The following is a 23,298-nucleotide window of genomic DNA, read 5'->3' as shown; positions in this document are numbered from 1 at the left end:
CGGGAAAATGCCTGAGTGCCAGCTCCTGTGCCACCTCCCCAAGGGAAGCCACATTATTGCTCCATCTCTCCTTCCTACAAGTATCCAGATGCAGCTTAACTCATAGGTCTCCAGGCAGATGCCCAACTGGGCCTGGGGGTAATTTGGTATCCGGTTCACTGCCATAACGCTGTCTGGGTTTTTGTAGGTATTGGGCATCCCTCCGGAATTTGGTGGTCTCCTTGATGAGTTCCATGAAGTCTATCATCAGTTTACTCTTCCTCCTTTTCCTCTTCATTGTTGTCTTTGCTCTGCTAGGAATGCAGCTGTTTGGGGGCAGGTAAGCACCAATGAAGTTTCCAGCCAAAGCAGCCTCAAAACCTCATCTTCATCCTGTGAGCTCTGGGGTCACCAGTTTGTTCACCATATTACCATGTGTTTGTTCTTGTCCATGGCCCAAATCAACCATGCACCTTATGTGTGAAACGAATGTCTCTGTTTTTAATCCTTCCACACCATACGGGGTTCTTATTGAGGGGACCTCTCCCTTTGGAGCTGCCCCTGAAAGGAGCAGCTTGGGGTCTTGTGAGTCAAGATAAATCCAGATCCCATCACCAGTGCCCTTCAAGTGCACAGTTCCCGGTAGTAATCACTAAAACCATCTTCGTAAGTTACTGGAATGGGAGGAGAGTAGGGAAGACAGGGATGTGAAGAAAGGGGAAAGGGGTGATGAAAATGGCATAATTTTGAGAAGGGAAAACTTGGTGTGAGATTTTCATTTCATTCTCTCTGAATCTCCTTTTCAGGTTCAACTTTAATGATGGGACTCCTTCCGCAAACTTTGACACCTTCCCTGCAGCCATCATGACTGTATTCCAGGTATGAGGATGTTAAAAATGTTACTTGGGATCCCTTGGTGCACATCCTTCAAGGTGATGATGTTGTAAAAGAGTCCTCCCTTTCCTCTCCAGGCTCCTCTCAGACAGTACTTACTACTTTTGCTTATTGAGTAGTCATCACCACTGTAATTCCTAGGATTTCTATAGCTCTGTTAACGAATAATAAAAGAGCTCTGTTGTGATGATCTCGTTGGCCTTCTCCCTACATGTGTGAGTTTGCAAGAGATGTTAAGTCAAAGACATTCAGTAACATCACATTTCTGGTTTTATGAAATTTGAAGTACTTTCTAACTTACATGTCCATTTAATGAAGAATCTTTTCCACCCCCATCCAATCCTTTTTTCTTTTTTTTTTTAATCATGGGAGGAAACTTAAAACTGGTGATGCTTAAGAGCTAAAGGAGAACTCTATTTAGCCAGAATATGAGACTGAACCAGAACTCAGTTTTCTGGAACTGGAGCCCTTGAGGCTCTTTCCAGCAGTGCTGCTGCCTCAGGAGCTGTATCTTGGCAGCTCCAGAAGATGATCCATCAGTGCCTGAACCACCTGATCTGTGTGTTTCCCGTAGGCTTGGCAAAGCTGAGGTGTGGGATGGGAGACCGGAGATTCTACGTTTTGAGGAATAGAACTTTTCCTTTTGATATTCTTCTTCCATTTTCAATGGCTAAAATTCTCTTACATATCAGAAGGCAATTGAGGATTATTCCTGGGTGTGACTTTTTTTCCTCCCTGACAAGAGGGTAAATGGAAAAAACCCAGACTCAGAATTTTCCCCTTTCCATTGACCCCATTTTCTCATCCAACCCAGGGCTCTAATTTGCCTGTTGATTGCTTTGCGTAGATCCTGACGGGTGAGGACTGGAATGAGGTGATGTACAACGGGATCCGCTCCCAGGGTGGGGTCAGCTCGGGCATGTGGTCTGCGATCTATTTCATTGTGCTCACCTTGTTTGGAAACTGTATCCTTTTTAAAATGCTTCTCTATTCTGCTGGCCTAGACCAGCATGTGAGGAGGAGGAGGTGGTAGTGGTGGTGGTGGTGGTGATGCTGGTGATAGTAGAGGGCGGGTAGCAACGGGGTAGACAGTGTTAGGTGTACTAAGAGAAACCAGGATCCTGCTCTTAAGGAACATTTGCTATTTGGGTAAAAGATGAGTATAAATAAGATAGAGTATCATCCCAGTTATCATATATCATAACATCCAGGTTATCAGATTATCATCACAGATAAAGTCATGTGAGTCTGTTACAGTAAATAATTGGAAGGACTATGAACTGGGGAAAATAAGAGAGGACAGAGATCACTATAGGCTGAAATAGTAATAACCGGATTATAATATTAATGAATTAATTATATGTTTTTTTTTTTTACTTAAACATTTATTTTTGTTTAAGTATAGTAGATCTACAATGTTGTATTAATTTTAGGTTACAGAAAAATGTTTCAATTATACATATATATATATTCTTTTTCAGACTCTTTTCTTTTATAGGTTATTACAAAATATCAAGTATGGTTGTGGGTGCTATACAGTAGGTCTTTGTTGGTTTTCTGTTTTATTTATAGTAATGGATGTATGTTAATCCTAAACTCCTAATTTATACCTTCCCTTCTTTCCCTTTCAATAATAGTAACCGTGAGTTTGTTTTCTATGTCCATGGGTCTACTTTTTTTCTGTGTATAACTTCATTTGTATCTTTTTTTTAAGATTCCACATATAGGCGACAGCATTGCCTTTGTCTGGCTCACTTCACTTAGGATGATGTTCTGTCGGTCTATCCACGTTGCTGCACGTCATTAGTTCATTAGTTCTTATTGCTGACTGATATTCCACTGTATAAATGTCCTATGTCTTCTTTATCCATTCATCTGTTGATGGACGTTTAGGTTGCTTCCATGTCTTGGTTATTGTAAATAGTGCTGCAATGAACATCAGGGTGCATGTATCTTTTCAAATTATGGTTTTCTTCAGATATGTGTCCAGGAGTGGGATTTCTGGATCATATGGTAGTTCTCTATGTTAACAGAGAACAGAGCCTTCCACCTAATAAGTTCTCAAAAATATTCAGTTCAGTTCAGTCGCTCAGTTGTGTCCGACTCTTTGTGACCCCATGAATCTCAGCACGCCAGGCCTCCCTGTCCATCACCAACTCCTGGAGTTCACTCAGACTCATGTCTATCGAGTCAGTGATGCCATCCAGCCATCTCATCCTCTGTCATCCCCTTCTCCTCCTGCCCCCAATCCCTCCAGCATTAGAGTCTTTTCCAATGAGTCAACTCTTCACATGAGGTGGCCAAAGTACTGGAGTTTCAGCTTCAGCATCATTCCTTCCAAAGAAATCCCAGGGCTGAGCTCCTTCAGAACGGACTGGTTGGATCTCCTTACAGTCCAAGGGACTCTCAAGAGTCTTCTCCAACACCACAGTTCAAAAGCATCAATTCTTCGGCGCTCAGCCTTCTTCACAGTCCAACTCTCACATCCATACATGACCACAGGAAAAACCATAGCCTTGACCAGACAAACCTTTGTTGGCAAAGTAATGTCTCTGCTTTTGAATATGCTATCCAGGTTGGACATAACTTTCCTTCCAAGGAGTAAGCATCTTTTAATTTCATGGCTTCAGTCACCATCTGCAGTGATTTTTGGAGCCCCAAAAAATAAAGTCTGACACTGTTTCCACTGTTTCCCCATCTATTTCCCATGAAGTGATGGGACTGGATGCCATGATCTTCGTTTTCTGAATGTTGAGCTTTAAGCCACCTTTTTCACTCTCCACTTTCACTTTCATCAAGAGGCTTTTGAGTTCCTCTTCACTTTCTGCCGTAAGGGTGGTGTCATCTGCATATCTGAGGTTATTGATATTTCTCCCGGCAATCTTGATTCCAGCTTGTGTTTCTTCCAGTCCAGAGTTTCTCATGATGTACTCTGCATATAAGTTAAATAAGCAGGGTGACAATATACAGCCTTGACATACTCCTTTTCCTATTTGGAACCAGTATGTTGTTCCATGTCCAGTTCTAACTGTTGCTTCCTGACCTGCATATAGATTTCTCAAGAGGCAGGTCAGGTGGTCTGGTATTCCCATCTCTTTCAGAATTTCCCATAGTTTATTGTGATCCACACAGTCAAAGGCTTTGGCATAGTCAATAAAGCAGAAATAGATGTTTTTCTGAAACTCTCTTGCTTTTTCCATGATCCAGCAGATGTTGGCAATTTGATCTCTGGTTCCTCTGCCTTTTCTAAAACCAGCTTGAACATCAGGAATTTCACAGTTCACATATTGATGAAGCCTGGCTTGGAGAATTTTGAGCATTACTTTACTAGCATGTGAGATGAGTGCAATTGTGTGGTAGTTTGAGCATTCTTTGGCATTGCCTTTCTTTGGGATCGGAATGAAAACTGACCTTTTCTAGTCCTGTGGCCACTGCTGAGTTTTCCAAATTTGCTGGCATATTGAGTGCAGCACTTTCACAGCATCCTCTTTCAGGATTTGAAATAGCTCAACTGGAATTCCATCACCTCCACTAGCTTTGTTCATAGTGATGCTTTCCAAGGCCCACTTGACTTCACATTCCAGGATGTCTGGCTCTAGGTCATTGATCACACCATCGTGATTATCTGGGCTGTGAAGATCTTTTTTGTACAGTTCTTCTGTGTACTCTTGCCACCTCTTCTTAATATCTTCTGCTTCTGTTAGGTCCATACCATTTCTGTCCTTTTTCGAGCCCATCTTTGCATGAAATGTCCCCTTGGGATCTCTGGTTTTCTTGAAGAGATCTCTAGTCTTTCCCATTCTGTTGTTTTCCTCTATTTCTTTGCATTGATCACTGAGGAAGGCTTTCTTATCTCTTCTTGCTATTCTTTGGAATTCTGCATTCAGATGCTTATATCTTTCCTTTTCTCCTTTGCTTTTCGCTTCTCTTCTCAGTACTGTGATTAATGCTCATACTGCTGAGCATAGCTAGCGTTTATCATACTTGTGCTATTCATAAAACCTCATACTAAATGGTTTTTGGCACTATTTCATCTAATCCTTACCTTACAAATCTTAGAGGAAATAAGTTGATCAAAGTCAATTACTAAATTATAATGGGAGACTAGAAAAAAAGTGCATTTAATTCCCAAACCCATGACTAGTCTTGGGATCTAGACAAGGAAGATTTAGGTTTTAATCCCAGCAGCTCTGCTTACCAGCTGTGTGGCCTTGGGAAAGTCACTTAACCTCTCTGAACTTCTAGTTTTCACATCTGAAAAGAGGAAACAATATCTATGTCCTTCATTAGTTGTAAATAGTAAAATGAGATCGTTTACTTGAATATTCCACAGACCAGAAACTTCTACATGATGTTTTGGGCAAGTGGGACTTGTCTTGAATTGAGATCACTCAAGTGAAAAGGGGACAGCCATGTGTTGCAGATGTATTTTTTGCCTTTTGCACAGTCTCACGGAGCATAGATGTTCCTCTAAGTTTTCTGCTCTGAAAACTTCTAAGGGTCAGAGCAGACTATATACAAACACGAGAAACCCATATACAGAAAGCTAGGCAGTGAGTCACAGAAATGGTAGGTCAGTTTGCCGTAATAGCAGCACCTTAATTTTCCTGTTGCTCTAAGGGTAATCAGACCTGGACTTTTGTGCTAAAACAGATGTATGTTCCATAACACATGAGCCTCGAGGATAATTGGAAAATTGGGACGTCTGAGGTTAGAGCGTGGAATAGAAATGGGCTCCATAATGATCTTGTGTGCCCTGAGACATTTTGTTAAATGAAATATGGGCGCCTCCCAGGACAAGAAAATTGAGAAATGTTAGCATCCCATTACTGAGAGATAGTAATGAGTCTGTAGAATCTCTTTTTTTGTTGTTCATCTTTAAGGTCAGACTAGCATGACTGGGCTTCAATTCTAGCCTCCTGGAAAGGAGAGATGAACTCCTACCTCTTGTTCCCTACCCGTCTTGTTCAGTGGTTCTCTATTCGATGTTGCTGTAATTAGAGGCTGTAACTGTGCAAAGGCCTCCTCCCTCCATCTGCCCCTTCCCTGGGGGGTTTGATTCAGGTATATTTCTTTGTCTGGTACAAAGAGATGATATGTGGAAGGAGAGAAGACGTATTATCCTTCAAACAGAGCTGCATAATATCTCTCCCCCCCCGCTCACAGTCCCTGCTTAAGTGACTCTTTGGGGTGACTGTCCCTGCTGGTGTTCCAGACAGGAAAGGCATGGAGATGTCTTCTCAGCCTTGCTGGGGCTCCTTTTGCTTTTCTTACTTGCCCATCCTTAACTCATTGCCCCAGACACACTGCTGAATGTGTTCTTGGCCATCGCTGTGGACAATCTGGCCAATGCCCAGGAGCTGACCAAGGTGAGCCTTATTCTCCAGGGATCTAATGGTTCTCTGGGCCATTGGGTACCCACTAGGCTTTGGGGCTACATCCAGAAGCCTGCACTGCCTGTCTCGGGCCTGCAGGGAAGGCCCCTTCTGGGAGCTCATGGACACCCGGAGAGCTACATGTGTCCACGAAGGGAGCCTGGTTCACTCTCACTGAGTTTGCTGAGCCTTGGACCAGATGGGGTCTCTCATTGGATATTGAGGATGATCACTTAGTCACTGCAGACTCTCAAAGATAGCCTTTGCAGGCTTGTGACTTGGAAAATAGAGAAAACACCAGAGTCTTGGATTTAAGTTCCACCTCTGCTCCTGTGACCTGTGGCTGTGTGACCTCAATCATGTGCCTTCACCCTTCTGGGTTTGAGGGTGAGAGGGTCCAGGACTGTGGCTGTTGGGGTATTCCAGTGCTCACTTCATCTTGGGGGAAGTTTCCGTGAGTTTCAAAGAAGCCAGACACCATATTTCTCAAAGTACAGTTCCTTTCTTTCCTCTGAGTCATGTCTTCAGGGGTAGAGGCAATAAAATTGCAGTGGGATTGTCTGGGGAGATGAGTGAAACCTTCTCCCCGCATAATACAAATTTGGTTTAAGGCAAAATCCATAGCATCCTAGTGATGTTTATGAGCTTTTTCCATGTATTCCTTGAGGGTTACCTGCTCTTCTCTGCATTCTCAAGGGTCTTCTTACCTGCAGACAGGGTAAGCTCTTGTAGCTGAAAAGCTGGCTGTGAGTCACACATCTGTCCCTTACTGGCCCTTTTAGCTTAGGCATGACCCCTGGTCTCTATTAGTGTTGCTTCCTTCATCTGTAAAAAAAAGGGGGGGGGGAATGCTATATCTGCCTTGCATACCTCTTAGGAGGACAGCAAGGATGAAGCAAAAGGACGTGTGTAAAAACCAGAGCAGTCTTTGAAAACATATGCGATCTTAGTAGCTCTAGTCATTTTACCTGAACCGGGTTTCCGTGCCGTCATCACATAGAAAGACATTTATAAGCTGGAGTGTGGGTGAGGGGCTGAGATCCCTGCCCGAGCACCAGGGTAGGGGTCACTTAGCTGTGCAGGGAAGAGGGTGTGATGAGGACTGTGGCGTTCATCTCAGGAGCTCTGCCTGGAAGGTCCTTCTCCATCACGCCCGGAAACTGAAGAGCATCCGAGAAGTGTCAGCTCTGGCCTCTGACGTTTACAGCCCTGGCCACCTCCACCAAGGGCTGGGGTTTGGGGTAGACCTTCAAGTCTCTCCTGAGGAAATATGGGGGGCCTGTGGGGCAGGATGGGGGCCAGAACAGCTGGCCACACCAGGGCTGTGGAGGCTGCTGTCTCAGGAGGCCTGACTGCTAGTTGCTGGAGGTCTGTGAGCCAACATGACCTCACTCTGCCTGTTTCACCTCTTGCTCTGCTTTCCTCGCTTCTCCAGGTCTCCAGAAGCTCCCTCAGCCCTTCTGGGCAGGGCCGAGGAAGCTACTCTCCTTCATGGGGATCCCAGACAACGCCATCTCTACTTTGTGTCTAGGATGAACAAGAAGAAGAGGAGGCCTTCAACCAGAAGCACGCACTGCAGAAGGCCAAGGAGGTCAGCCCGATGTCTGCACCCAACATGCCTTCCATCGAGTGAGTCGCTGTCCCCACGTCACAGACCCCTGGGCTCCTGTGTCGACAGCCCAGTGCTCAGCTCCACAGCTGTTGACCCTTGGAGGGAGCCTGCTCTGTGCCAGGAAGCGTCCTGTGAATACAGTACTGAGCAAGACAGGGTCAGGGTCTCTCTTTTCACAGACCTTTTATTTCAGTGAGCAAGATAGCTGATAAATGCACAGAAATAATTGTAGATAGAACTTCTATAAAATAAGTAAAACAGGGTACTAAGGCAGAGGAATAGGAATTGGGTGCAGTACCTTTGGGCAATTTGGGAGGAGTTCTCTGAAGAGAGGATGTTTAAGCAGAGACCGAAATGTGTAGAAGATGGTTGTGTGATGTTATGAAGATGGAACATTCCCAGTAAGGTCCCAGTGTGGCTGGTGTGGAGGGAGCAAGGGGAAGAGAAGGAGGTACGGCCAGGGAGGTCCTAAAGGCTCAAGTGAAGGACTTTGCTTTTGTTCTGATTGCAACTGTAGGAGGGTCTAGAGGGGAAGGATGGGTAGGATTTGATTTATACTTGAAAAGGTCACTCTGCTCTGTGGAGAATGGACTGGAGGCAGGAAGACAGAGATTGGCTCTGAGTAAAGCAGTGAGAGTTAGTGGTGGTTTAGACCATGATAGTAGCAACAGAGGAGATGAGAGTTCATCTCATTCAGTCTGTATTTGGAGAGAGGACAATAGGATGAGCTGATGGAATAAATGTGATGGAAGTAGAGATGGAAAAAAAAAAAAGGAGAAACAAACATTTCTGCCAGGTATTAAGGTTTGATGCCTGTGTAACTGGAGAGGTGGTGGTGGTATTTATGGCTCACTTGAAGATGGTGGAAATCCAATGTTCCTTTTGATGGCATTAAATCTGAGATGCATATAAGATGAGCAAGTAAAGATTCCGAATGGGCTATTGGCCACGTGTGTCTGAAGCTCAGAAGTCAGGGTTAGAAATAAGGATTGGGGGTATAGCATTTGCATTTGGATGGCATTTAGGCTGTCATCCCAGGAGAGCTGACCCAGGTAGAGGTGGGCTGAGAGGCTGAGGCCAGGGGCCAGAGAGCACCCTGTGTTCAAGGAGAAACCCACGAGGAGAGCAGGTGAGCAGGGTGTCCTGGGGACATGGAGAAGAACATGCTTCTGGAAGGAAGAAGTGGACGGAAGAGCTCAGGACTACTGAAAGATCACATGAGATGAGGACAGAAAAGGGAGCATTGAATTTGGCAAAATGCACACTGTTAGTGAACTTCACGAGAGCCATGTAAGTGGCCCAGTGGGAACAAAATCCAGTTGGAGTGCATTAGAGAGAGAATGGGGGGCGGGGGGTGATACATTAGAGCAGCCAGTGTAGACCCTCTTTGAGGATCCAGCCTGGCCCTGGTGGCTGCTGGTGGAACTAGCAGACCGTGGGGCCCTTTGGGCGGCTGACCTCTGCGTGGCACTGGGGGAGGACCTTGGGGAGAGGCTGACCACAGAACCACGGAATTCCTGTTGGGGCTTCTGGGCCCACATGAGGACTGTGCGGGGCCCTGCGGTATGTCTGGGGAGGGTCTGAGGCACCTGGCAGCTGGACCTGTGTCCAGCTGGACCCAGACCCTGTCATCTGTTACTTGAAACTGATCAGCGAGGTGCCCTTCCCTTCCCAGAGCTCGTGTGAAAGGCTCTCAGTGTCCTCGGCCTCGCCCTGTAGGGACATTCCAGAGTTATGTGTGGGGCCTCCCCTGCACGGCTGTCCTCTTGTTCTCGCCTTTCAAAATTGAAGGCAGGCCTGGCCTCTGGGCCCCTCCTCTGTGAGTGAGAAAAAAACCCGCTCCAAAATTCGTTAAAGATCGATAAAGATGAAACGACTCCTTCTTCCCTAGAATTTTCTCTGCGCCTTGAGCAGTTTCTACCCCACTTTCCCTGCACTCGTGAGTTTGGGCTAAAAATAAATACATGCAGGTATCCAAACATGCTAGTGGGTGGAGCTGGCTGCCACTTTAGGAGTGGGTGGTGCTATTTCCTGAGATGAGGAAACCTGGAGGAGGAGTGGGTTTGGAGATATGAGGGGGAAGCATGCTTGGCCCAGAGTGGAAACTCGCTATTTGTGGAATGAAAGAATGAATGAGATGCTGGTAGGCACAGGCCGTAGGGAGTGAGCTGTGTGCGTATCCGGGCACAGTGAGGTGGGAGGGACTTTGTGACCATCCCAGGTGAGTAGAGATACAGGCTTTGGATGTGATGAGTGTGCTGCTGGCTGAACAACAGAGTGTGTTTGGACATGCAGGCCCAGACCCCTGACTTCCGGACTATATGACTGAGTGTGAATGTGGCGGCTAGAACGTTATTACAACCCCAAAAACCTGAGGGCTAGACCTAGTTCTGTCGCTCAGTGCTGTGACATTAGAGCGAGAACCTCTTAGCATCTCAGAGTCCCTGTTTCTCCATCTTTGAAATGAAGAATACCAGCCACCTGTCCTGGTCCACATGGTTCTGGTAGGGTGTGTGTGAGGTCACATGCGTGTGAATTGGGGAGATGCTTCTCTGTGTGATTGTAGGAATGTTGAAGATGTACTAATGGTTGTGATGGGATGTGAATCTGGATCTTTGTATGTGTAAGTGGGGAAGTAAAGTTTGAAGTGTGGATCTGATTTGTGTGGAAATGAGAGGTTGGTTTTCTCTTTGGCCTGGCCTCTGTGTGCGTGTGTATGTGTGCACGCACACTTGTGAGCATGCAGAGAATTCTTCCACGTATTTACCCTCTTCCACACGTGCTTCTGGAGGGCCAGTGTGTGACGACTTGAGAATTTGCAAATAGCTGGTGTAAGCGTTAATCGCTCAGTCATGTCGGACCCCATGGACTGTAGCCTGCCAGGGTCATCTGTCCATGGAATTCTCCAGGCAAGAAGACTGGAGTGGGTTGCCATTTCCTTCTCCAGGGAATCTTCCTGACCCAGGGATTAAACCCAGGTCTCATGCATAGCTGTAGAGCTATCACTGCATAGGTATCACTGCACAGCTGGTGGAAGGTGCTTTCCTGGTGGGTGTGCATGCTGCCTGTCTAGAGTGTGTGCTTCTCTTTCTCTCTGCCGCCATGCCCCTTGGCATGGCTGCCCCACGTGCATGGCAGCCACTGATGCTGAGGGATGCTGGGGATCTAGTCACAGGCGTCTCCACAGTCTTGACCACATCCAGCCCAGGGGTGCTCCTGTGCCCTGTGCCTCTCTAGGCTCAGACCAACTGCCTCTGTTCCCCCTGCCCACTGGACCAGGCTGCTCTGTGGATGTGGACATGGCGATTGAGCGACACTAGTTTGCCTGCATGTTTTCCATGGGTGGGTGTCAGTTTCATCAGGAAAGAAGCCTCATTTGCCAACTTCCCAGGTCCAGGCAGGGTCCGTTGGGCCAGACTGGTTTTGTCACCCCAGGAACTGGGGCAGGCTCATTCCACAAGTGTCCCAGACATGTCTTTCTCCACCTGAGCACTGACCCTGTGCTGACAGCTCCATTTTTCCTGTTTGCCTTTGTGGGTGATGCCCTCACCCTACCATTGACTTTCCATTGACCTTGTGGTCGAAAGGACATAGCACGTGTGTGTGTGTGTAGAAGAGATTTTTCCCTGCACAAGGCCAGGAAGGGTAATACGTGCTTTACCCAGCTGAATAGACAGAGTGTTCAAGGCCTTCAGCCAGGGCCAGCACCGTGCACACGTGCAGGGGACACCACTCACATCCTGAGGTATGCGGATGGCAGCCCACAGCTCGATGGCCCTGCCTTTGGCCACGGGCCAATGGCGTGCACGCTAGACCATTTGTTCCCTGCATGTTGTGTGAGATGAGAGGGATGAGCTGGGGAGTCATACCTTTGTGAATATCCTAGATATGATCAGGAGTAAATGAACTTCATCCAACTTTACAGGGTTTCCAGAATAGGTCTCTGAAGGACACTTAGGTGAAACCTGAGTGCCAGCAGGGCTTGATGACTGAGCGTCCAAAGCTTCTACGAACTGAGAAACCCTGTGCGTGCCTGCATGTTCGCTTCAGTATATTAGATCATTATGTTTGCACACAGCAAGGAACCAAGGCCAGTCCCTTGGAGAGTTGATGGCTGGGCATGTACAGAGGGCAGCAGGCACCTAGGGGATTCTGTGCCTCTCCCTGGAGATCGGCTGGTGGCCGTGGGGCTGGCGGGTCCTAGAGGTGGGGGTGAACTGAACCTGTCCGTTTTTCTTCCCCAGAAGAGACAGAAGGAGAAGACACCACATGTCGATGTGGGAGCCACGCAGCAGCCACCTGTATGTGTGTACCGGTCTGCGTGTTTGTGAGTGGTTACGTGTGGGTGCGGGGACACCGTGTCTTTGTCCTTGCCGGGGACTGAGTGGAGTGGGCGTGCACGCGTCCGTGTGGGCCGTGGCGTGTGTGTGTGTGCGTTCCGTGCACATGGTTTGTGGATCCGCCCCTCCGCCCTACCCACCGTGTGCCTTTCTCAGTGTGCGTCTCAGGTATGTGACCCCGTGTGCAGTTTGCTCTTCCGTGTGGCCTGTGAGTGGACACGTGTCGGCGTGGGTTGTTTGTGCCAGTGGGGTGCCTTTCATGCGGGCGCTTGTGGACAGCTCGTGTGGGCCCCAGTGAGGATGTGCGTGGGCACCTGTGAGCATCCCCTGCACGGGCTCTAGAGGTGCGCCCACGGGCACACGGGCGTGCAGGTGTAAGCGTCCACCTTCCACCACCCGTGGAAGCCCACCCTGTATCACGTTTGAGTGTTCCTGCTGCCACATGAATGGTCAGCTAGGCCTCCAAGCTGAACTGTTCAGCGGTAGTTTTGAGTATGAGCTGCTCGTGGGCCCTGGACATAGAGACCCTTGGATTTTATCAGTGGTTGTGGAAGAGACCCCACCACATCGCTGCGAGGGTCATGCCCAAACTTTTTGTAACATGGGTCTGCTCCCTGCTGTCGTCAGTCTCCCTTTAATAGGACCTGCCCTTGTATTTCTCAGCCTTAGCTCTCCCAGGCTGGCATGGGAAAGGGAAAGAGAGGGAGAGGAGGAGGAAGAAAGGCCTCTGACCTTGAACTAAGGGCCATTGCCATGCATAGAGAGAGTACAGGTTGATGCCCTTAAAGCAAAGGGGAGCAGGGAGTGAAGACCTGGCAACCTTCGTACTACTGTCTGCAGGCCCTGGCCACCGGGACTCAGTCCTGGGCTGCCCTCGCCCCTCCTCAGCTACTTCAGGGCAGGGATCAGAGTGGGAGACCCCACAAAACTGGGGGGCACTGGTCCAACCACCCACTCGGCCCCTCACATTTTTCTGTGCTTCCTGTCTGCAGGTCCTGGGCTCTGCCGTTTGCTCCCCACCGTGTGTTTCCCCCTGACCCTGTGCCCTGGCCACTGCAGGCTGGTCTGGGCCCCCGTGGCCGCCCTCCCCGGCCCTTGGCCAGCTGTTCTGACCTCGCCCTCACCTTCTCCCCTTTGGCAGGAGGGAGCGGAGGCGCCGGCATCACATGTCCGTGTGGGAGCAGCGAACCAGCCAGTTGAGGAGGCACATGCAGATGTCCAGCCAGGAGGCCCTCAACAAGGAGGAGGCCCCGCCCATGAACCCCCTCAACCCCCTCAACCCGCTGAGCCCCCTCAACCCGCTCAGCGCGCACCCCAGCCTCTACCGGAGACCCCGGGCCATCGAGGGGCTAGCCCTGGGCCTGGGGCTGGAGAAGTGTGAGGAAGAGCGCGTCAGCCGTGGGGGGTCCCTCAAAGGGGATGGAGGGGACTTGGCGAGCGCCCTGGACAGCCAGAGGAGCCCCCTGGCCCTGGGCAAACGGGAGCCACCCTGGCTGGCCCGGCCCTGTCACGGGAACTGTGACCCGACCCAGCCGGAGGCGGGCAGTGGGGAGACGGTGGTGACCTTCGGGGACCGGGCCCGGCACAGGCAGAGCCAGAGGCGCAGCCGGCACCGCCGCGTCAGGACCGAGGGCAGGGAGCCCTCCTCCACCTCCAGAAGCAGGTCTGCCAGCCAGGAGCGGAGTCTGGATGAAGCTGTGCCCAGCGAGGGGGAGAGGGACCGTGAGCCCAGGGCCGGCCATGGGGGCAAAGAACCCATGATCCAGGAGGAAGAGCGAGAGCGATGCCAGGACTTACGGAGGTAAATGCAACATAGGAGTGCCCTGGAGACAGATAGTGTGGCCCGCGTTAGGGATTCTTCAATGTAAGCCTTTCTGAACCTCACTTTTCCCTTTTGTATAATGCATCTTTTACGAAGTATGTGTCAATACAATAGCAGTGAGATCTGTTCCCCTGGAAACCAGGGCATCCCCTGTTGGGAGTGGGGAGGACATGATGTGCAGGAGTCAGCCAATGGATGCCGCTCCGGTAGACCTCAGCTCCTCTGCCTGGTGAGGAGGGAGACAGCAGGTGCCACGTGCTCTCCAGCAGGGCCATGTGGACTCCCCCCACCTTTCCCTCTCGCCAGGCACAGAAGCCGTTTCAGAATCGCTTCCCGATGTGAGCAGCAGCTGTCTTCTCCTCTCTCCTCACAGGACCAACAGTCTGATGGTGCCCAGAGGCTCCGGGCTGGCAGGAGCCCTGGATGAGGCCGACACACCCCTTGTCCCACCCCAGCCGGAGCTGGAAGTGGGGAAGGACGCAGCCCTGACGGAGCAGGAGCCGGAGGGCAGCAGTGAGCAGGCTCTGCTGGGGGACGTGAAGCTGGACATGGGCCGGGTCAGCCAGAGCGAGCCCGACCTCTCCTGCGTCACGGCCAACACGGACAAGGCCACCACCGAGAGCACCAGCGTCACTGTCACCATCCCCGACGTGGGCCCCTTGGTGGACTCAACCGTGGTGCACAGTGAGAACACAGGGCCTGCCCCCTTCCCCACACCGCCCCCCTCCCCTGCCCGGGGCTGGGGGAGGGATGCTTCCCCCACACCTCCCCACCCCCGGAGGCTGGAGGAGGCATGGTTCTGGAGTCATCCCAGGAAAGCTGCAGGGAAAACCCCACCAGTGGGATGGAACCCTTCTTCAACATATGAAAGAATAGCAGCAGTTTTAGCCCCATGGCACCCCACTCCAGTACTCTTGCCTGGAAAATCCCATGGACGGAGGAGCCTGGTAGGCTGCAGTCCATGGGGTTGCTAAGAGTCGGACACGACTGAGCAACTTCACTTTCACTTTTCACTTTCATGCATTGGAGAACGCAATGGCACCCCACTCCAGTACTCTTGCCTGGAAAATCCCATGGACGGAGGAGCCTGGTAGGCTGCAGTCCATGGGGTCGCTAAGAGTCGGACACGACTGAGCGACTTCACTTTCACTTTTCACTTTCATGCATTGGAGAAGGAAATGGCAACCCACTCCAGTGTTCTTGCCTGGAGAATCCCAGGGACAAGGGAGCCTGGTGGGCTCCCGTCTATGGGGTCGCACAGTCGGACACGACTGAAGTGACACAGCAGCAGCAGCAGCAAGAGAACTAAGCTAGAATTTTCTCAATCTTAAATTTTATCCATAAAATGTCGTTCAGCCCGTGGCCCCCCCAGAGTCTTCAGAGAGATCACATGTGATTCTGTACCCCTTTGTCTATTCAGCTACTTAATTTATCTTGTGGATATCTGATGGCATATTCTCTGGGCCGCCCCTCCCCCAGGTGCTTGGCCACCTGATAAGTTAGGGGACCATTACTGGCAGGCGGGCCCATGTTGGCCCTGGTTCTGCTCAGCACGTGGCCTCCAAAAACCCTGTCTGTCTTGAGGCCTCAATTTATCATCTGTGAAGTGAGAGCGTTGAACCAGATGACCTCTGAGACCTTCCTCTGTGCTAACATTTCTTGAATCTTTTATTCTTATTGACTCTCTTTCTCCTAGGAGCTTTTAGTCACACTTTATCTCACAGTTCCCAGAGGTGGTGGATATTCATCTGTGAGACCTTAAAGGGAAACACAACCCAAAAGCACTTACCCCATCCCCATCCCTGCCCCAACCCCATACCCATCTCTACATAACCCCACCACCATCTGTCCCCTTGGCACTGAATTGTGACCACAGGATTCCACTCTTGCTTTTTTCCTCCTGTATTTTTTTCTTTTCACAAAGCAGTCCTCTCTCCCCGTTTTTCTTTCTCTCACTGCTCTGTCTCCATTTCTTCACCTTCTCAATTGAAATACCTCTCAAAGTATTCTTCGGAATGCCGGTACTACTTTATAATCTCACATGTCCAGTAACCCCTGCTGTCTTGTTTAATTTTGTGCACTAATAAGGAAGTGTTTTTGGACCCTCTTTTATGAGGGTCATAGTGGTGTATGTCTCATAAAAGAGGGTTGGGCTTCCTTGGTGACTCAGGGAAGAATCTGCCTGCAATGCAGGAGACCTGGGTTCCATCCCTGAGTCGAGAAGATCCCCTGGAGTAGGGGATGGCAGCCCACTCCAGTACTCTTGCCTGCAGAATTCCATGGACGGAGGAACCTGGCAGGCTAGCTACAGTCCGTGGGGTCACAAAGAGTCAGACACGACTGAGCAGCTGACACATACTCTTATGAGACACAACATTAAGAAAGTTTGACCCTCTTCTGTTCTCATTCTGGGGTTGGTCCCTGCCCTTGGCCATAGGTTAGAGCGTGTTATCAGAGGAGTTTTGGACGCTTTGGATGACTCACCTTTGGGAAAGACCTGAAAGGGGTCGGGACTTTGGAGGTTTGCTACTTACACAAGGCTCCAGGGCAGAACCGTTCACTGAATGGGAATGTGGGAGAGGTGCCCCTGCCCCGCTCGGATGGCCTCGTCCTCTCTGTCACTCACCCCACACTGGGCCTTCCATGTGGAAACTCAGAGCAGAAGCCCAGCAGCCCCACTTGGTCTCTGTTTCTTCATCCTCTCAATCCTGGGAGAAGTCATAGACCCATCTTTGCATGAATACTGCATTTTCATTTCTGCGTTAATCAGGACTGGAACACGAACAGCCAGAAGGGCAGCCACAGACAGAGTCATGGCTTCTTAAAATCTTCCACTGTGGTGTGGTTTCACTGAAAGGAGATAGAATTCTACATTGGGAATGTATACCAGCTGTAAGGGGCTTCTCTGATAGCTCAGCTGGTTAAGACTCTGCCTGCAATGTGGGAGACCCCGGTTTGATTCCTGGGTTAGGAAGATTCCCTGTAGAAGGGACAGGCTACCCACTCTGGTATTCTTGGGCTTCCCATGGTGGCTCAGATGGTAAAGCATCCACCTGCAATGCGGGAGATCTGGGTTCAATCCCTGGGTTGGGAAAATCCCCTGGAAGAGGGCATGGCAACCCACTCTAGTATTTTTGCTTGGAGAATCCCCATGGACAAGGAGCCTGGTGGGCTACAGTCCATAGAGTCACAAAGAATCCTCCACGACTGAGCCATTAAGCACAGCACCAGCTGTATGAGCTTAGGATAGGTCCTTGAATTCCCTGAACTTCAGTTTTCCCACCTGTAGAAGGGGAATAATAATATATGTTGTTCAGGTGTGCTACTGCTAAGTCGCTTTAGTCGTGTCCGACTCTGTTCGACCCCATAGACGGCAGCCCACCAGGCTCCCCTGTCCCTGGGATTCTCTAGGCAAGAACACTGGAGTGGGTTGCCATTTCCTTCTCCAATGCATGAAAGTGAAAAGTGAAAGTGAAGTCACTCAGTCGTGTCCGACTCTTAGCGACCCCATGGACTGCAGCCTACCAGGCTCCTCCGTCCATGGGATTTTCCAGGCAAGAGTACTGGAGTGGGGTGCCATTGCCTTCTCCTGTTCAGGTGTACCAACATGAAAAATGCCCTAAGTAAATATATACAAAGAATACAGATTTTAGATAGAGGTAAGTTTGTAAATTTTACAAGAGAAACAAACATTCTCTCTTACCTAGGGAAACATGATTGTTATTTATGTGGCACAAAAGGCTCTACACCTGAAATTAGGGAAGGGGTAGGGCTAGGAAGAGAGCCTGGGCTTCACTCAGTGCAATTTAACAGACACCCTGACCTTCACAGGCACCTTGCTGGACAGTTACCTAGCTCCCTCTCCCACCTTCTCGTCCCATCCCCAGTGGAAAATGAAGGGCACCATTCTGCATGTAGCAAGGTTTCTCAAGAGTTCCACACATTCTTCTTATAGTCAGCAACAAGACTGATGGAGAAGCCAGTCCCTTGAAAGAGGCAGAGATCAGAGAGGATGAGGAGGAGGTGGAGAAGAAGCAGCAGAAGAAGGAGAAGCGTGAGACGGGCAAGGCCATGGTGCCCCACAGCTCGATGTTCATCTTCAGCACCACCAACCCGTAAGACACCCTCCATTGCCACCTCCCTTTGGTGCTAGAGGTTTTGAGCCAAGATTTGAGCCAGGGCAGGGTGATGGGAAGGAGGGATGAGAGTCCAGTCTTCCTCCTGAGCCTTCCTGGTGGAGTATGGCCAGATATCTGAAAGCCTCCAGGGTGCTCACTAGTTGAGGTGGGTCATGGAATTAATGAGAAGCCTCTGAACTCTATGCCCATAGTCTAAAGAGTCATTTAGGATAGAACAACATGGGCAATGTCAGAGGAAAGGACCCTTCATCTAGTCTTTGGTTAGTAGGTTGCGGGGGAAGTTGGGAAGGGAGGACATCTATTTGGGATGTGTCACCAAATATTCCAGAGGTGGACAGAGCTGAGAATAGGAAGCTTAGGATAACTGGGTCATCCATTGGCTGCCCTGCTCATCAGTTTTGAAGTGGGTGTGTTCCTCAGACCAGTGTCATGACCATGAGATAGGATGGGCAAGGAAGAATCTGGAAGGTTAGATTCAGAAAAGATGGGATGTTGAAAGAGAAGCCGCATTCTGCCCAGGAAGTCAGCAAGATATATATGTAGACCAGCTTCAGGGTCTCGGAAGACAAGAAGGCTTTCAGTGACCAAGTGGGCAGTATTCCAGCATGGCCCTGGGAAGGAAGGAACCTGGGCTAAGAGGTGTCAGGCCAACCGAGGCCAGGATGCAGTCAGTCGATAGAATAATCACTTTGATTGGAATACCCGTGGCTCGGGAAAACCAGTTGCTGCTTTCATCAGGAATCTTAGAATCAAGGTCTGTTTTTATGTTTCAGAGTTCTTAGGATTTTCTTGCTCTGCCCTAGTCTCTGTACAGTGGGGGAGTAGACACTGAGGCACAGTGGAAGGCAATGTGTAGCCACCCAAGCGTGTATCTTTGGATGCTGGCTGCTGCTCCCCACGGTGGCTCAGATGCGCACGCAGATAATGTATCTTGGCTTGCATGCTGCAGCCTCTAACCAATCTGATTACTTTCCCCCACTGGGGCTTTAAATCAAGGGTGGTGCCTGAGAAATTAAATTGCTCTCCCCACGGCCTTCTCTGGCCAAGGCCTGGCTGTCTGGAGGAGGCTGATGTGTATGGGGGTGGGGCAGAAGGATGGGATGGGAGGGAAGCTGGGCCGGCTCAGTGAGCTCGTCCGCTGCCCACAGGATCCGCAGGGCCTGCCACTACATCGTGAACCTGCGCTACTTCGAGATGTGCATCCTCCTGGTGATCGCAGCCAGCAGCATCGCCCTGGCGGCCGAGGACCCCGTCCTGACCAACTCAGAGCGCAACAAAGTGCGTGCACGGGGGCTGTCTGCCAGCCTCCACGGTACCCTGGTGCTCTCTTCTCCCAGAGCCTACCATTCCAACATTACAGTGAGCTAAAGAAGCTTCCTAGAGGACGGGAAGGGCTTAAGAAATTGCCCAGTCCTGTTCCTCGGAGCAAAGTATGAACCATTTCACGACCAGCCCCCACCCGAACCCTAACTCCCCAACCATACTTGCTTACCTTTATGCTCATCAGTGGAGCGTTACCCTGAGAGCCGGCCAGGGCTTTGAAAGGGGCTTCCATGGTTGCTCAGTGGTAAAGAATTCTGCCAACGCAGGAGATGCAGGTTCAATCCCTGGGTCAGGAAGATCCCCTGGATCAGGAGATGACAATGCATGCCAGTATTCTTGCCTGGGAAATCCCATGGATGGAAGAGCCTGGCAGGCTACATTCCATGGGGTTGCAAAGAGTTGAGCACGACTGATTGACTCAACCACAGCTGCCGCCATCCATGGGCTGGATGTGGAGTCTGACCTAGGGGCATGGGTGAAGGTGGGGCCCTGCAGCTCTACATGGGGAGCTAAAACAACTTGTGGAGGCCCAGGATGGATATTAGGAGGGATGAGGGGGCAGGGAGGATTGGAGCTGACAAGGATCCCAGCAGGGGAGAAATCTGTGGGGCGATTCAGACCCAAGATGTTAAGTTCTGACCACGGGGAGGGAAAGGCCGAGGACTGGCCACCAGATCATGCGGCCCCAGCAACATCCATGGCTCCTCTCCTCCCTGCATCAATTAGCAGTTATAACTCCAAGCTTCTGTTCTGAGGTTGAAATGAGTGGGCCTTGGGGTGGGCATGCAGGAGTGCCTGTGTTTGAGGACTGTATGTAGCCTGATGGTCTCCATGTTATGTGTCCTGCAGGTGCTGAGGTATTTTGACTATGTGTTCACTGGCGTGTTCACCTTTGAGATGGTTATAAAGGTAAGAGCAACTGGAGTGCACCTGGACTCTGGGGCTGGAGGGGTCACCCGTCTGCGCCTCTAGGACAGTGCCTTCCCCAGGGCTGTCACCTCCTGGCCAATGACAGAAGCTCAGTAAGGCCTCTGCTGACCCCTCCTCCGGCCTCAGATCCTGGAGAGATCTGTTGTGGCAGGACATGACCACGTGGCTCTCCTTAGACTGGCACAGACCTGTGGGAATGGCCTGGGGGGAGGGGTCAGGTCCCTCCCAGGCAGGCAGTGGGAGTCCCGCAGGAGTGGGGACTGTTCTCACCTTGCCATCACGCTTCCTGGTTTGAGCCAGTGTCCTGGCCAAGGCTTAGGTAGGGATGAATCTTCCTGGCCTTGTATAGTCCCAGCCATACTCACTGCCCTCCACTCTGTTCCCTGCCACCCTCACGACCTGCACTTATATCTTGTTCCCATCCTCACCCATCTGGGATTGTTCCCATCTGTGCATATGCGGTAATGCCTGGTGCTCTGAGCCACTAATGAAAGGGAGGGCTGGTGGGGTGCTGGGAGCCAAGGAGTCTAAGGGAACCTTGGTGGCTCTGAAATGGGCCTCGGGCCTCACAGTTCAGTGGAGAGAGCCCGTGGGGCCTGTCCTCCTGCTCTTTGGATCCTTGTGTGGGGTTGGGTTAGAGGCAATGGCAGTGGAGACACTGCCGTGCGGAGCCCAGAGCTCAGGGCCCGAATGACTAGCACCTTGGGGCTCATCGGTGGCCATTCCCATCCTTCTCCTACAGATGATAGACCAGGGCTTGATTCTGCAGGACGGCTCCTACTTCCGAGACCTGTGGAACATCCTGGACTTCGTGGTGGTGGTTGGTGCATTGGTGGCCTTTGCTCTGGCGTAAGTAACTCTTTTTCCTGTCCGTTTTCCTTCCCTCCTTCTTTCCTGAGACTGACTGATCTGAGGGCTTCTCCAGGGCTGGTTCACTCAGTGGTGCCTGCGAATACTGCCCTGGGAGTCTGCTTCCCAGTTGCCCCTCGACAGAGCTCCCAAGAGCCTTACAGCTTCAGCTAACCTGCCCCGAATGAGGAGCACTGGCAAACGCTAAGCAGGGAGAAGTCAAAGGCCCTGGCGTTTCTCCCTTTGAGCTGAGATGAATGAGCCTGGACAGCAGTCACCTGTGTTCCCCCATGGATTCAGGGTGGGACCAGGGACAACTGGTGTATCCTTGCATTTCTTAATTCTGTCATTAAAGGATCCACTTGAAAGAAAAATGAGGCAGGTAGACCAGAGTTGGGGACCACAGAATCCTGGGTGTGGGGAGATTCTCTGCTCATGAGCAGGGGTCCCGCAGAGCTATTCCAGGGACTTAAGAACCATGTTAATATGTGAAACTCCTGAAGGAAAGACTTTTCAAACCTTCCTTGGTAGCATACTTAGGAAAATAGTCTGAAACCATCCAGGTAGCTAACTATATTCATTACATTAGGGGATTTTTTTTTTTTTTTGAACACTGATTCAGGAAAGGACTCTCCTAGCCCTCCAGGGTATAGCTAGGAAGTAGGCTTACTGTCAGTGCCTTTTCCTTCAGCTGGTGGGTAGAGGGCCCCAGAAGATGAGTTGACAGCCTTCTGGGCTCTGTCTGGACCTGTTCCATTGTCAGGGCAGCTTCGCCTTCTCCCAGTGGGGCAGTGGAATTCCCTCCAGCCTCTCTGAGTACAAGAAAAAGCCAAGTCTTCTAGGCAAGACGAGCTATACAGTGTGATGGGGCACAAAGAAAGCATGTGGGACCTGCTGTCATTGATGGCAGCTGCAAAAGGGAAGGAACAAGGCATCTCCATAGACTTGACCTTCCTGGTCCAAATGGTCAAGTTTGGATCATCTGTCCTACCTTCTCCCCAGACACTGCCAGCTTTCATCCCTATCCATTCTGGCAGAGAAAGAAATGGGAGAAGAGTTAAGAATGTTCCTCAAGTGACTGAAATTGGGGAGTGCTCTGTCTGTAGGAGAGATGAAAGGTCCCCAGGTGTGCTAAGAATTTGAGACCTCCCAGAACCTGAAAGTAGGCTGTGTCCATTGCTGCCCCAGCCAGGTTCTCCCAAGGGAGAACCAGGCTGAATGTGACTTGTGCCCTGAGCTGGGCTGGCCATCAGGACAACTCCAGTGTCCCTTATCACTCCCTGGTCCCATGTGCACCAGTGTATTAACCCCATTAGACTCACGTGGAGTCACTCATACCCTTCACAAGGAAGCAAAAGATTGAAGACAGGAGGAAAAGGGGATGACAGAGGATGAGATGGTTGGATGGCATCACCAACTTGATGGCCATGAGTTTGAGCTAGCTCCAGGAGTTGGTGATGGACAGGGAAGCCTGGCACGCTGCAGTCCATGGGGTTGCAGAGAGTTGGACAAGATTGTACGATTGAACTGAACTGTTCCCAAGGAGATTTCACAAAAGTATTTTCCCAACAATCTGGTCCCTGTGTGGACTGTCAGAGCAAGATAAAAATAAAGGCAACTCTGGCTCTGCTAAGGGGACTCCTAGCTCCTCTTCCTCCTCCTTCATGGAAAAAAATACCAAAGACTGCCTTTGTCCTAAGGAGATCCACTGTTTTTGTTAGAGGTAAATCTTACCCCTCAGTTTTTAAAGTCAAGCTCCCATCTCATTTTACCAATTCATTTGTGTACATTATTCATCATATTGCTCTCTCTTGTTTTGATCTCAGTAAAAATAAGTTTTCGCTTTGAAGAAATAAGGGACAAAGAGAGAAAAGCATATAGAAAGGAGGCCACCCCGTCTTGAAGAACAGAGCTCCCTGGGGTCACAGGGCAGAGTGGGAGGAAGGGGGTGGGCTGTGGAGTCAGAAAGGCCTAGCTCCTCCATTACCAGCTTCATGGCCTAGAGTAACATAGCAAGGTATTAACCCATTTAACT

General features: G+C 50.3%; 1 protein-coding gene across 6 annotated transcripts in view; it reads left to right on the top strand.

Annotated features, from left to right (window-relative positions):
- CACNA1E (calcium voltage-gated channel subunit alpha1 E) overlaps positions 1-23,298 on the top strand; it is a 675,786-nt gene that overhangs the window by 582,728 nt on the left and 69,760 nt on the right. For 5 of the 6 annotated variants that reach the window (XM_086343500.1, XM_086343501.1, XM_086343503.1 and 2 more), the window contains 12 exons: positions 188-319; positions 786-858; positions 1,721-1,838; positions 6,175-6,242; positions 7,780-7,877; positions 12,105-12,161; positions 13,342-14,001; positions 14,396-14,706; positions 17,978-18,137; positions 19,310-19,439; positions 20,334-20,393; positions 21,157-21,263. In XM_086343500.1, the coding sequence (XP_086199626.1) occupies positions 188-319; positions 786-858; positions 1,721-1,838; positions 6,175-6,242; positions 7,780-7,877; positions 12,105-12,161; positions 13,342-14,001; positions 14,396-14,706; positions 17,978-18,137; positions 19,310-19,439; positions 20,334-20,393; positions 21,157-21,263 (1,974 nt within the window). The remainder of the gene's footprint in view (positions 1-187; positions 320-785; positions 859-1,720; positions 1,839-6,174; positions 6,243-7,779; positions 7,878-12,104; positions 12,162-13,341; positions 14,002-14,395; positions 14,707-17,977; positions 18,138-19,309; positions 19,440-20,333; positions 20,394-21,156; positions 21,264-23,298) is intronic. The other variant, XM_086343504.1, reaches the window with a different exon arrangement.

This window comes from Bos grunniens, chromosome 16 (genome assembly GCF_055505025.1).
Source record: "Bos grunniens cultivar Pamir isolate PY7600 chromosome 16, Bosgru_T2T1.0, whole genome shotgun sequence".
NCBI classification, from domain to species: Eukaryota; Metazoa; Chordata; class Mammalia; order Artiodactyla; family Bovidae; genus Bos; species Bos grunniens.
The sequence above is the reverse complement of the archived record's forward strand: the minus strand, read 5'-3'. Positions and strand labels throughout refer to the sequence as shown.